Below are 11,902 nucleotides of genomic sequence, written 5' to 3' on the forward strand. Positions count from 1 at the left end.
AAATTCATTAATTAAATAACTTTTTAAAGAAGACCACAAGTTTATATATATAAAATAATCTAATGTATGTCATAGTTACTATAGTAGCAGCATATACTTGGAAAACATTACTAAAATATTAAAGGTCTCACAGAAAACCAATTATATGAAGTTATTGAGTTAATTAGACTGATTTGGCCATTTCACAACATACACATTTCAAAGTGTTATTTTAAATGCATAAATATATACAATTTTTGTCAAGTAATCTTTTACCATGTTTTAATCCCAGCACTTTTAAGACAGAGGCAGGTGGATCTCTGTGAGTTTGTGGCCAATTTGATCTACATAGCCAGTTCCACAACATCCAGGCCTATAAAGGAAGGCCTATCTCAAAAAAAAAAATGAAGTGTTCATTATTGAGTTCACATTTATGAGTCCCCAAGGGCACTTTTCACACACAGTCTTATACATGCTAAACTAGTGTCAGGCCTTTGCAAATGCAACACATTTGGTGTCCATCCTGTTGTCAGGCTGGCCTCAAAGTCTAAAGCATATGTGAGTTACCATGGCCCTATACTGCTAAAGATCAAAATGGCACACAGTTATATACCCAAAGACAAATAAAGCCTATGTTTCTTAAACAAGAATGTGATGCTCTTTGCCCAAGTTTCTCTGAAAATTCTTTTCCCTCTTTAAAAGGAGGTCTCACAGTACTCAATATTAAAAAATCACTGACTAAAGAGAGCACAGGGACCATAATTCTGCTTTCTCTCATCCACCATCCAAGTTAGATCCAGCACTCATCAGAAATTAAGGGCGGTGTCTGGGCAGAACCCAGGCAGGCTGAGAAGGCTGGGCTGAGCCTTTGTGTCCCAGATCTGCAGCCACGAGAATCACTTTTTGTCTTTTATCATATTGACAGAAACTAATGCTCCAAGTCTCAAGAATGCTTTCTGGGTTGGATTCAGTAAGAGAAATCTAAATGCCTCAGAAACTGAAGCAGGAATATTGATTATACTTAGGAGCTCAGCCTAGACTATGTAGCAAGTGTCTGGGTTACACAGGGAGACTTTGTCTTCGGAAGGAAAAAATAAAATTAAAAAAGCCCAAAGCCAGCTAAAGCTACTCTATTTTACTCATAAGAAAGAGACCCTTAAACGAGGTCATAAAAATTACCTAGTAGCTTAAATAGAAGCAAATCCCGACCACCATTACAAAAGGTAACTAGTAAACTTAGAAGTGAATTCTAAGCCAGCCAGGGACACCACTCCCCTGGGGGGAGAGGGGGAAGAATAATCAGGATGTTGGTGGCTCATGCCCAGCACACAGTGGGCAAAGGCAGGCCAATCTCTGAGTTTGAGGCCACCTGGTCTACAGAGTGAGCTCCAGGATAGCCAGGGCTGTTACAAAGAAAACCCTGTCTCAAAAAAACAAAAACCTCAAAAGAAATCCTAATACCTCACTACATCCATTATGTTCACTACTTCAAGCCCATTTCTGCCCTCCGTAGTCCCAATCTCCCTCGCATCCTCTCCATGACAGCTTGCCTCGCTACACTTCATTAATCCTGACGCGCAACTGGATTCTCCTGTTAGGCCAGAAGAGCCATAAACTGAAGAGGCCACAAATAACAGACTCTGCCGGCCACAGAACCGGCGCTTAGCTAGCCCCTCCCTCGGCAGCAGAGCTAAACCCAAGGCGCATGCACCGCCAGAGCCCGTCGCGCTTCGATGGCGTCACGCAAGGCGCCGTATCCGAAATCTGGTCGCATCCATTGATGCCGCCTGGAACAAGTCTGTTTGTGTACTGTGCCTATGTTGTTTCTTGGGCACAACGGATTTTTCCAGCGGAAATGTAAACAAGAAAGAGTCCTGGTGGCTGAAAGATGCTGAACGAAGTGAAGAAAGGGAAAGAATGAGTGAGACCTGACAGAGACGTCACCAAAGCGCTCTGGAAGCGTCTGACAATGAAGGGTAAACGGGATGAGAGACAGGAAATTGGGCCGGGATGAGAGTATAGAGGGTCTGGAACAGGAAGCTGAGTCAGAGATACCTGTCGCAACAGAGTCCCAAGACAGTTTCCAGGGAAACCGTGTACTATTGACTGATAGTACACAAAAGAAATCGAGGCGCAGAGTGTGAACTGGCCGGACACAGTCTCTAAGCTAGGAATAGAAGTCAAGATCTAGTGTGTTCTCCCCAGGGGAGCTAGGGCTGCTCAGGGGAACTGGAAGAGGTGGATCCAAGGCCTTGGCGGGACTTAGCCACTACCTGCCTAGATAACTCCTGCCAGGACCTGCTCCCCTCTACCACCTGGCTTTTCACCCCTCATCATGTAGAAACCTTGTTAGGCGCAGTCTCACAAACCTAAGTTGTTGGTATTTGATCAGAAAAGAGATGTGCCAGGAATGGAAGCAAGCACCGGAGCAGTATTAGAGGGAGAGGGGATACTGTAAAGATTAAGCCTCTGGGCTGGAGAGATGGCTCAGAGGTTAAGAGCACTGACTGCTCTTCCAGAGGTCCTGAGTTCAATTCCCAGCAACCACATGGTGGCTCACAAACAACCATCTATAATGAAATCCGGTGCCCTCTTCTGGCCTGCAGTCATACATACTATATACATAATAAATAAATAAATCTTAAAAAAAAAAAGATTAAGCCTCTGATCTGTTGATTTACACTCCTGCCATGTCCTTTTATCAGAGATCAAGTACCTTGGAATATTTCAGTTTCACTATTATTACATGCTCAACTAGGAATAACTATATTTAAAATTGTTTAGAAAGGTTAATGAGATTAAAATAAATGTGTACACACACCTATGAGTGTATATTTGTGTCGTTTTAAATCAACTACTTGACAAGCAGTGACTGTACCAGAGCTATTACAAGTGTACTGCTGCAGAAACATTTCCAACTCTGTTGCTAGGCATCTGGGGTAGGTAAAACAAAGTTATTCCTAGGGTCCCAGGCCCTGCACATTAATCTCAATAAACAAACTAGAGTCTCAATCTGTAATTCAACTGAAAACTAGATTCTGTATGTAAAACTGGTAACTTCCTTGGTTTGTTTGCTTGGTCAAACATGTACTCAGGGAAGCACAGGAGAACAGAGGTGGGTTTTCGTTTCTTTGTTTGTTATTACTGTTGCTGTTGGGATAAGGTACGCTATATAGTTCTGACTGAGCTGGAAACAGACTGTAAACGAGGCTGGCCTCTCCCTCTGAAGTGATGGGATCAACTGTGTGTGCTACCACACTCAACTCAGGGACTAAATGTGTAGAGTGTAGTCTGAGCTACGTTTTCTGGTCATTTGACCTTTCTTACCACATTTACAACTGTACTCTGTCCCCCAGTGCCACCATGATGGTTTCCTCCAAACAAATAAGAAACAGAAGCATGAAGGTTTAGAGAGATTTTGGCATCATGCTGGTCATATTTAGAATTTGAAGAAAGACTGTTGTATTTTATCTGTCAGGATGTGTTCCAATTTTATAGATTCTAAACAGTAAAAAAAAAATCTGTTTTAAACTTCTTGTAGTCAGCAAAATGTAGTGTTTCAACCAACCACCCCCTAACCATTAATGTCACCTCAGTTTTAGTGTCTTCATTCCTTAGTGAGCAACTGCCCCAGCATAATTATAACTTGTATTTTAAATCAGAACTGCTCTAAATGTGATTCCAATGAGGAATTTTTTGAACCTTCAGAGTTTGGAGAGTAGGAACTAAAACCCCATGTTTTAATAAGATTCCAGAGGTTCTTAAAACACATTAAGCTTTGAGAGGTACTCTTTTTTTTTTTCTTTTTTTCTTTTTCTTTTTTTTTTTTTTTTTTTTTTTTTGGTTTTTTGAGACAGAGTTTCTCTGTGTAGCTTTGGTGCCTGTCCTGAATCTTGCTCTGTAGACCAGGCTGGCCTCATACTCAGAGAGATCCACCTGTCTCTGCCTCCCGAGTGCTGGGATTAAAGGCGTGGGCCACCACTGCCTGGCTGAGAGGTACTTTTTTTAAACCTCATCCTGGGAATTACTAGAACAAATCTGGCCAGAGGGAAGAGTTAAGAAGTATCTAGCCGGGCGGTGGTGGCGCACGCCTTTAATCCCAGCACTCGGGAGGCAGAGCCAGGTGGATCTCTGTGAGTTCGAGGCCAGCCTGGACTACCAAGTGAGTTCCAGGAAAGGCGCAAAGCTACACAGAGAAACCCTGTCTCGAAAAACCAAAAAAAAAAAAAAAAAAAAAAAAAAAGAAGTATCTAAGATAGTTGTGGTGGTACATGTCTGTAATCCTAGGAACTAGCACTTGGAATGCTGAGACAGGAGTATTAGGGGTTTGAGGCCATTGTGGTCTATGTAGCAAATTCTAAGTCAGCAAAGTGAGACTGTGTCTTTAAATAAATGTGTAAATAAGCAACATTCAGTAGGACCAGGGACATGGATCCATGGTGAAGCACTTGCCTGGCATGCATTAAAACCCACTGAGTTTAATCCCCTAGCACTGCAGAGTAAAATAAAAGGATCATCCAAGAAAGCTTTGCCTTTTCATATTAACCAAGTATTCCATCTCTAAATAAGTGTAGGTCATACTTAGAAGAGCCTTGGATATTACACTCATTCCTAACAGGAAGTAGTCTTCTGTTTTTGTCTTTCATCCCCCAGCTGTGATTTACCATGCCTTTTCTCATAAAGAAGCCAAGGAGCATGATGTACAGGTACAATCTTTCAAAGGTGGGCTGGGAGCGGTAGACTTGAGAGCAAGGAAGGTTCAATGGCTTCTAAGACTGGTCTAGCTGTCCTTTCCCATGGATTACTCTTCACCTTTACAGTCAGCATATTAGGCCCCATGGAGGTCTTTTGTGCTGATGTCTTCTTGTACCAGGCTCCTTTCTTAGGGTACCAGAGTCAACTCTGAGGGACTTGGACTCCTAGATTTCATGTCATCTCCCACTCCAAACATGTCTTGCTCTTGCTTCTGTGTTCAGTACTCAGGCCATTTCATAAATGAGTGTTACAAATTCTATCTGGATGCTTGAGCATGCTTTGTCAGTTGGGTAGAAGCGTCACCTGTGGCTCATAAAGAGCACATGTCCTACCAGGCTGTGTAGTGCATGCCTTTAATCAGTTCTTGGGAGGCAGAGGCAGATAGTTCTCTGAGGTCAAGGACAGCCAGGGATACACAGAGAAAACCTGTCTCGAAAAAAAATGGGGGGGGGGGGATATACTTGAAATCAAGATTTTTAAGGCCTTGATTTTATTTCCCCATGAAAGAGAGACCACATATGTGTTTAAAAGAACCAAATTGTCCTATATCGATGATAGATGGTTTAGCCATCCCTGCCTTGACTACCTCAAAGATTATGTATTCTGTCTTTTTACCCCTGCTTTATCAGAGAGAGGGTATCAGCAACCGTTGATTTAGGTTGATGTTAACCTAAATCTGGCAGTTAGCCTCAGACTTGTTTTTACTGTCTGGTTAGTGCAAAAAGAGCCCAGCAAATGGCCCAGTCAAGAGGTAGGTCCTCAGGAAAGAGCACTGCCCAGGTTGCAGCAGATGAAAGCTGAGTGAGGTGCCTGCTGCCCAGTGAAGAATAGACTGTTGCTGCCCCAACTTGAGAGGTGCTGAAACTAGAGTGTCTCAGGACTGGGTGCAACAGTGAAGTGGTTTCACCCTCCTTTCCCAGGGGTATTACAGTCCTGTGGATGAGAGTGAGTAGTCCCTGAGATGCACTTCATGCTTTCTGCCTCAAGGGGGACTGGAGCAGACCTCTCCAACAGCAGCCACATGGAGGCCACAAGGCTGAAAAGCAAGGAAAGAAGATTGTGGGGCTCAGTGTCAGATTTCCTCCTCCTTGACCTACCTCGAACCCTCAGGCAATTTTCCCAAGTTCTGGAATGGCTCATTTCCCTAACAGCCCCAGTTCCCTTCCATTTCAAGCTAGTCTTGTGGTCATGACTTACTAAATAAACTGTATCATGCATTTCTCAAGCTTCCTTTCCCCACAAGGATTAGAGAAGCCTTGTATTACAAAGGATTTTGAATGCTAAATAGAGTAACCTCAGAGAAACAGGACAGGAAGTCAGTGTTTGACCTGGCTGCAGTGTAGGACAGTGTCACAGTTAGCTTGTGAGTGTTACTTTTACATCTTGGCAGTTGTGTGTAGCAAACACTTGGAAGACAAGGGATTTGTAGCCTAGATCAGCAAAGCTGGTGGCTCTCAGGAACGGGGTCTGAGGACCCTGGAGTCTGAGAGCAGAATAGTAAACCACACCACCTGTCTCTGGGCAGGAGCTGGGGAGCCAGCAAGACTGTGAGAGCCATCTGCAACGCAAGGCTGTGGTCTTCGAATACTTCACTCGTCAGAAGCCAAAGCAGCAGCAAAAGAAATCCAAAGGCCTCACTGCCAAACAGAGGAGAGACATGAGGCTCTTTGACATTAACCCAGAGCAACAGAGGTACCCCCATCTTTCCTAAAGGCCTTGCCACTCATCATTGCCTAGTCTTTCTGTTCAGAGTGTGGACAGGGATTCCAGGGGCTCACTGGGCAACCATGCCCCCTTAGTCTCAGGGTCTGTTCCTCCTTCTGCCACAAGGGGGCAGCCTCCCCTACCAATTCTCTTGTGTCCCCCAGCTTGGCCTCTAAAAGGCAGGCATTGGTGAGCCTGAGGACTTTCATCATTTAGCATCTCTCCTAGCCTCACTAATAACTGAGTCTGTTGCCCCTGGCAACAGGCTGTTTGTCTTTTAGTTTTCTAGAAAAGATGAAATGATATTCCTTAATATATACTTTCCTGTAGCTTTTATAAACACTAGATAGAATCACCCACTCAAAGGTTACTGCCAAGGAGAGGTCCTGCCTACGCATTTCCAAAGTTTCTGAAAGGAATGTATCACTTTCTTGTGGGCAGATGTCTCCCTCAAGATAATTCTGAGTTTGTGTTTATAGCTGCTATTTATAGGCTTTGTATAACACTCTATAGCCACATAGCCTTCCATGTCCCAGAAAGCATGAGAGTGTCACTTTACCCTGGGTCTGTCTCCCTGGGGTCCTTGCAGGAAATGCTTGCTTTAAGTTTGAGCCTGGTGTTCTTGACTCTCTGACCCTGGCTTTGTGTGAAAGGGCACCAAGACAAATGGTAACAACCTCAGAGAAAAACTTTGGTCCTCTACCCTCACCTTCCAGACAATCCTGCTACCATACACAAACACCTACCTGGCCACCTGCACCTCCTGTAACAGTAGGTTAAACAAGACTGATGTTCATGTGTTCATTTCTCTTGGGAAAAGGAGTTTGAGTGAACAGCACCTGGGTTGTTATGGCTGATGCTACATTGCCACCTTCAGACACTCTTCCTGCTCTGAACCAGGGGCTCCACCATCACACCTGCAACTGGCCAGCAGGAAGGGCAGCAAGGAAAGGGCCACCTCTTCCCTTCTCAAGACCAGAAATTTAGCTTGAGAAGGTTCTACCAGGGAAGAAATTGATGTTCGAGGAGGGGAATGTACTTGACCATGGCCACATTGACATTGAGGCTTACACGCAGTCTCAAGTGCTCCCTCATGCTCATTCTCAGCCCTGAGCCCAGCTGTGCTGAACACTAGAAATCCCAAGCTCATGTTTCTGACTTTGTACCTGTTCCCGACTTTATGACAGATACAGTCTCTTCCTCCCTCTGCATGAACTCTGGAAGCAGTACATTCGTGACCTGTGCAATGGGCTTAAGCCAGACACGTGAGTTTATTTCTGAAGGCTGCCATGGGATTAGACCTCAAGTCTTGAGGGCACTAGAGATGCAGCCTGAGAAACCAGTTGGCTGTGGGTATTTGAAATCCTGTTTGCTTTGTTACCAACGCATCTTTGTGGCGTTCACCTACTAGGCGGCCGTAGATGATTCAGGCCAAGCTCCTAAAGGCAGATCTTCACAGTGCTGTTATTTCAGGTAATTTCTATGAGAGCATATGGGAACTGTTACTCAGGGGCAGTATTCAGCCTCTCTTCTGTCACTTGGCATTCCTGAGGTATCTCTATGTTACAAACAATGAGAATCTAACATGGATGTGACCTAACCCATCCTGGACCCTTATTAAATACACACTAAGTGCTCTCTGCATGTCATCAGCTCACACTGTTGGCACCTAGCCTCGAGCTGAGAATGTTGGAGACAGATTCTTACTCACCATGATTTCCAGGATTCCATCACCAGCAAAGACCTTTCCTGTGACTGCCAGACTCAGTCACCCTGTGGCACCCAACAGCTATCTGGACATCCAGGAGGCACCTCAAGCTACCTATCTAACACAGAGCTCTTGGTCTCCCCTGAGGTCAGCTCTCTCTGACCTGGATTCCTCATCTCCAATACTGTTACATCTCCATATCCAGTTTGTTCAGGCTAGAAACCAAGGAAGTATATTCACATTACCTCTTTCCTAATCCTCCACCTCAAGTCAATTACCACACCTAGTTCCTGAATCTAACCTACCTCCAACTCACTCAAGTTGCTGTGGAAGGTTTTTCTCACCCTGCCCCAGCTCACATACTGTTTTATTCCAACATGCACCCCAGATTAAATACCCAGAATGAAAGTTGTCATCAGACTACCGACTGCCGCTTGCCTGTTCTAAGCCTCTAGCAGCTTTAGATCCACTCAGAGTAAAAATCTTTGGTGTCCTTGGGTGGCCTCTGTGTGACTTGAATACCAGGTACCCTTGCTTTTGGTCCTTGAAAGAACCCTTGCAGGTTCATTCAATGACTCTTGCTGTAACTCAGGTACCTTTCCTGATGTCACTTCCTGGGTGCCTACCACCACTAAAGTTTCCCCTTCACTCTCATTATTCTGTTCTTATTTTCCTCATAGCCATTATCAGTATCAAGAAACAGAATTGCCCATGTTTTGCTATACACTGTCCTCCACGAGATCTTCAGCTCCACAGGAGCAGGATACAGGCCATCTCATTCAGTGTCCTGCTCCAGCACCCACATAGGTACATAGTTCGCTCCAAATGCTGACTTCCTTGAGGCAGAGAGGAGACTGCTTGTTAGGAGGTTCACCCCTCATTGCTGGACAGCCCTCTAAAAGGACTACGTTCCAGGTACAGTTGAGGGAGCCCAGAAGTGAATAATGGATGTCCTGCCCATGGCACTTGCTCCATCAAAGCAACAAGTCTGGTCTTTGTTGGTTCTGTATATGACCTCTTGGCTCCAAAACCCTGGCCAAAACCAAAAAAAAAAACATTTAAGAACAGCCCAGAGATCGCAAAGCCCAGGACAAGGCGTTGGGAATCCTGGGCTCTTGCTGCCTTGGTCATTGCCCAGCTACAGAGTCACTATCCTCTAGGTACTCTCTTCCTCAGCTAGAAGGACCAGGTTCCCAGTCCCTAAGGCCAGGCTGTGACTGCCAGCACTACCCAGGCCTTGCCCTGAACTGCTTCTCTCCTTTGTAGTCACGAAATCCAAGTGCCCCTCCTATGTGGGGGTCACAGGAATCCTTCTGCAGGAGACAAAGCATGTCTTCAAGATCATCACCAAAGAAGACCACCTGAAAGGTGTGTGTTGTGCCCCTAGGGTGTCGGATATATATCCCCCTTCCTGAGGCTCCCAGGTTCCACTTGGCTGTGGGGTCAAACAGGCTGCAGGTGCTTGCTATGTTATGAACTCCAGAGAGAGGCTCCTGCCCCTCTGGCTCCCAGGAGACATCTATGAACACAGTCAGCAGCCTGTTCATAAACAGAACAGAAGAACTGCTTGGCTGGGTCTTGGGCCCAGATCTGTTTGAGATCCCTACCTGCCAAGGTCAAATGAGTAACTAAAAGACAGGCAGCAGGACCCAAAACAGCCTTCCCCTGGAATGCTGAGAACTGTACCCTTGCTGGAGACACTCTGAGTCTTAACATGGTTAGCGCTGCTCCAGCGGGTACTTTTAAATCTTCCAAGATCCCAGTAACTGACCTTGCCCACAAATCCAAGATTGAAACAACAGTTGGAGGGTTTTGTACTCATTCATCTGTTGATGCTGGAGATCAAGCCCAGGACCTCTCTGTTAATCCTGTGCTCTGGGTCTGAGCTACCCCCACAGCCCTGCTTCATTGTTTTTCCATTTCCCTGTATGTTCTTCTGCTCACATTACAACTGTAAGGAAGTAGTGTAGAAGTTTCCCCCACTGAGCACAAATCTAAGAACCAGTGAAAAACTGTATGAGAAACAGTCTAGAAACAGGTCTGGGAGCCTAACTTCTGGTAGTTGAGTTAATAACCTCAGATCCTGGAAATTAGGCAATGGGTTATAGTTAGACTGTGAATCAGATAGCCCAGGTCTTCTTGGGTACTTCTGGCTTGGGTCTCCTCATTCCCATACACTTTTTTTTTTTTAAAGACAGTCTCATTATGTAGTCCCAGCTAGCTTGGAACTAGCTATGTCTACCACACTGGCCTTGAACTCAGAGATCTGCCTGCTGCCTGCCTTTGTCTCCTAAGTGCTGACAATACAAAGTGGCCATCTCACTTACCTTGTACAAACGTGTATGAATAATGCTCTACTTGAAAATGAATGCACTGGCTGTGTTGTTCCTCATTCTTTTTCTTTTCAGTTATCCCCAAGCTAAATTGTGTGTTCACCATAGAAATGGATGGCTTTATTTCCTACATTTATGGAAGCAAATTCCAACTTTGTTCAAGAGAGAGGTCTGCCAAGAAATTCAAAGTAAAGGGAACGATTGACCTGTCAACTCTCTGCCACTGGAGACAGAAGTCACTGGCAGCTGAGAACTGGAAATACTTTAAATACCCACTTTTCCATGAAAGCTTTCTGTCCAGGGAAAGCAGACTGGCTGAAGAACTTTGAGCAACACAAGAAGAAGTCAGGGGTAGAGATTTGCCTCTCCATGGAGGAAAGACTAGCAGAAAATGCACCAGGACTAACCCTGGGTGATTTGAGGAAGGGCACCGTTAGGTTCTATCCTTCATACTTTCCTGTGTTTCATACATTCTGTGCTGAATCAGTTATTCAGTTAATAACAGGCATAAATGGGCTCAAACAAAAGAATCATTCTTGACTTTCTGGGTTGAAAGGGAAGGGGCTTTTGTGACTCCTCATCCCATGGCCATCTACCACCTTTCATTGCTTTCACAGTGTGGAACATCATGGATCTGACTGGAAGTCAGTCCTGCTCCAAACTCTGCACTGCCTACAGTTGGCTGCTCTCACACGAAGGCATAGTGAGCTTGCTAGAGGCTCAGGGCTTCACTGCAGCAGTCAGAATGGAGCAGAGAGGCAGGTCTGCCAGTACCTGTTGGCTACTATTTGGATAGATTAGCCAATGTATCCAGCAATGATACCTTTGGCATCTTAGTTCCATTTTTGCTGCTGAAATTATAACTTTTCTACTGTGTAAGGCCAGATGAGGTCTTTCTGCACAAGGCAATTGGAACTGCAGGTCAGGGCCAGCATGAGAAATGGGGGGTGGGGGGGGGTCCAGCCACTCATTGCCAGTATTAGGGAGACCTTGTCCTTGAAACCTGGTTCAGAGGCATCAGTTGTCCCTTGCTTGTAAGAAGTATCTGCTGGCCAGCTCAGAAACTTGCCCTGTCAATAATAAGTGACAACCCATCCAACCACTCACCCCAAGTAAGCGGTGTGCTGGTAGTCAATTCCTTGGTGCCTCCCACTCAGACTACACTGGATGGAAGAGGAATGAGTGAGCCTGATGTCCTTTATACTCTCTCCCTACTCTCTCCCAGAAATTAAAGTGCACCCCTAAGTCCTAGAGACTATCCAGGCCCTGGTTCTATCTTCATCATCTAGACATTCCTCATGGCACTGACCCTCATGTTATCACATAGTCCTTGCCACCCAGGTTCAGGGCACACATGAGCCCTCAGCCTGAAAGTAATCATTGTCCAAGGTCTCATGGACTGGGAGATCTGAACCAGAAAGCC

General features: G+C 45.2%; 1 protein-coding gene across 1 annotated transcript; it reads left to right on the top strand.

Moving 5' to 3' along the window:
• Positions 1–1,684: 1,684 nt before the first annotated feature.
• On the top strand, positions 1,685–11,660 carry Pop4 (POP4 homolog, ribonuclease P/MRP subunit). The gene is given in 7 exon segments (XM_037209654.1): positions 1,685–1,775; positions 4,633–4,685; positions 6,260–6,426; positions 7,626–7,703; positions 7,850–7,911; positions 9,413–9,514; positions 10,555–11,660. Coding segments are annotated over 7 exon segments (807 nt in total). The 3' UTR covers positions 10,809–11,660.
• The last annotated feature ends 242 nt before the right edge of the window (positions 11,661–11,902 follow it).

The sequence above is a fragment of the Peromyscus leucopus genome, chromosome 1 (assembly GCF_004664715.2).
Source record: "Peromyscus leucopus breed LL Stock chromosome 1, UCI_PerLeu_2.1, whole genome shotgun sequence".
Taxonomy (NCBI): Eukaryota; Metazoa; Chordata; class Mammalia; order Rodentia; family Cricetidae; genus Peromyscus; species Peromyscus leucopus.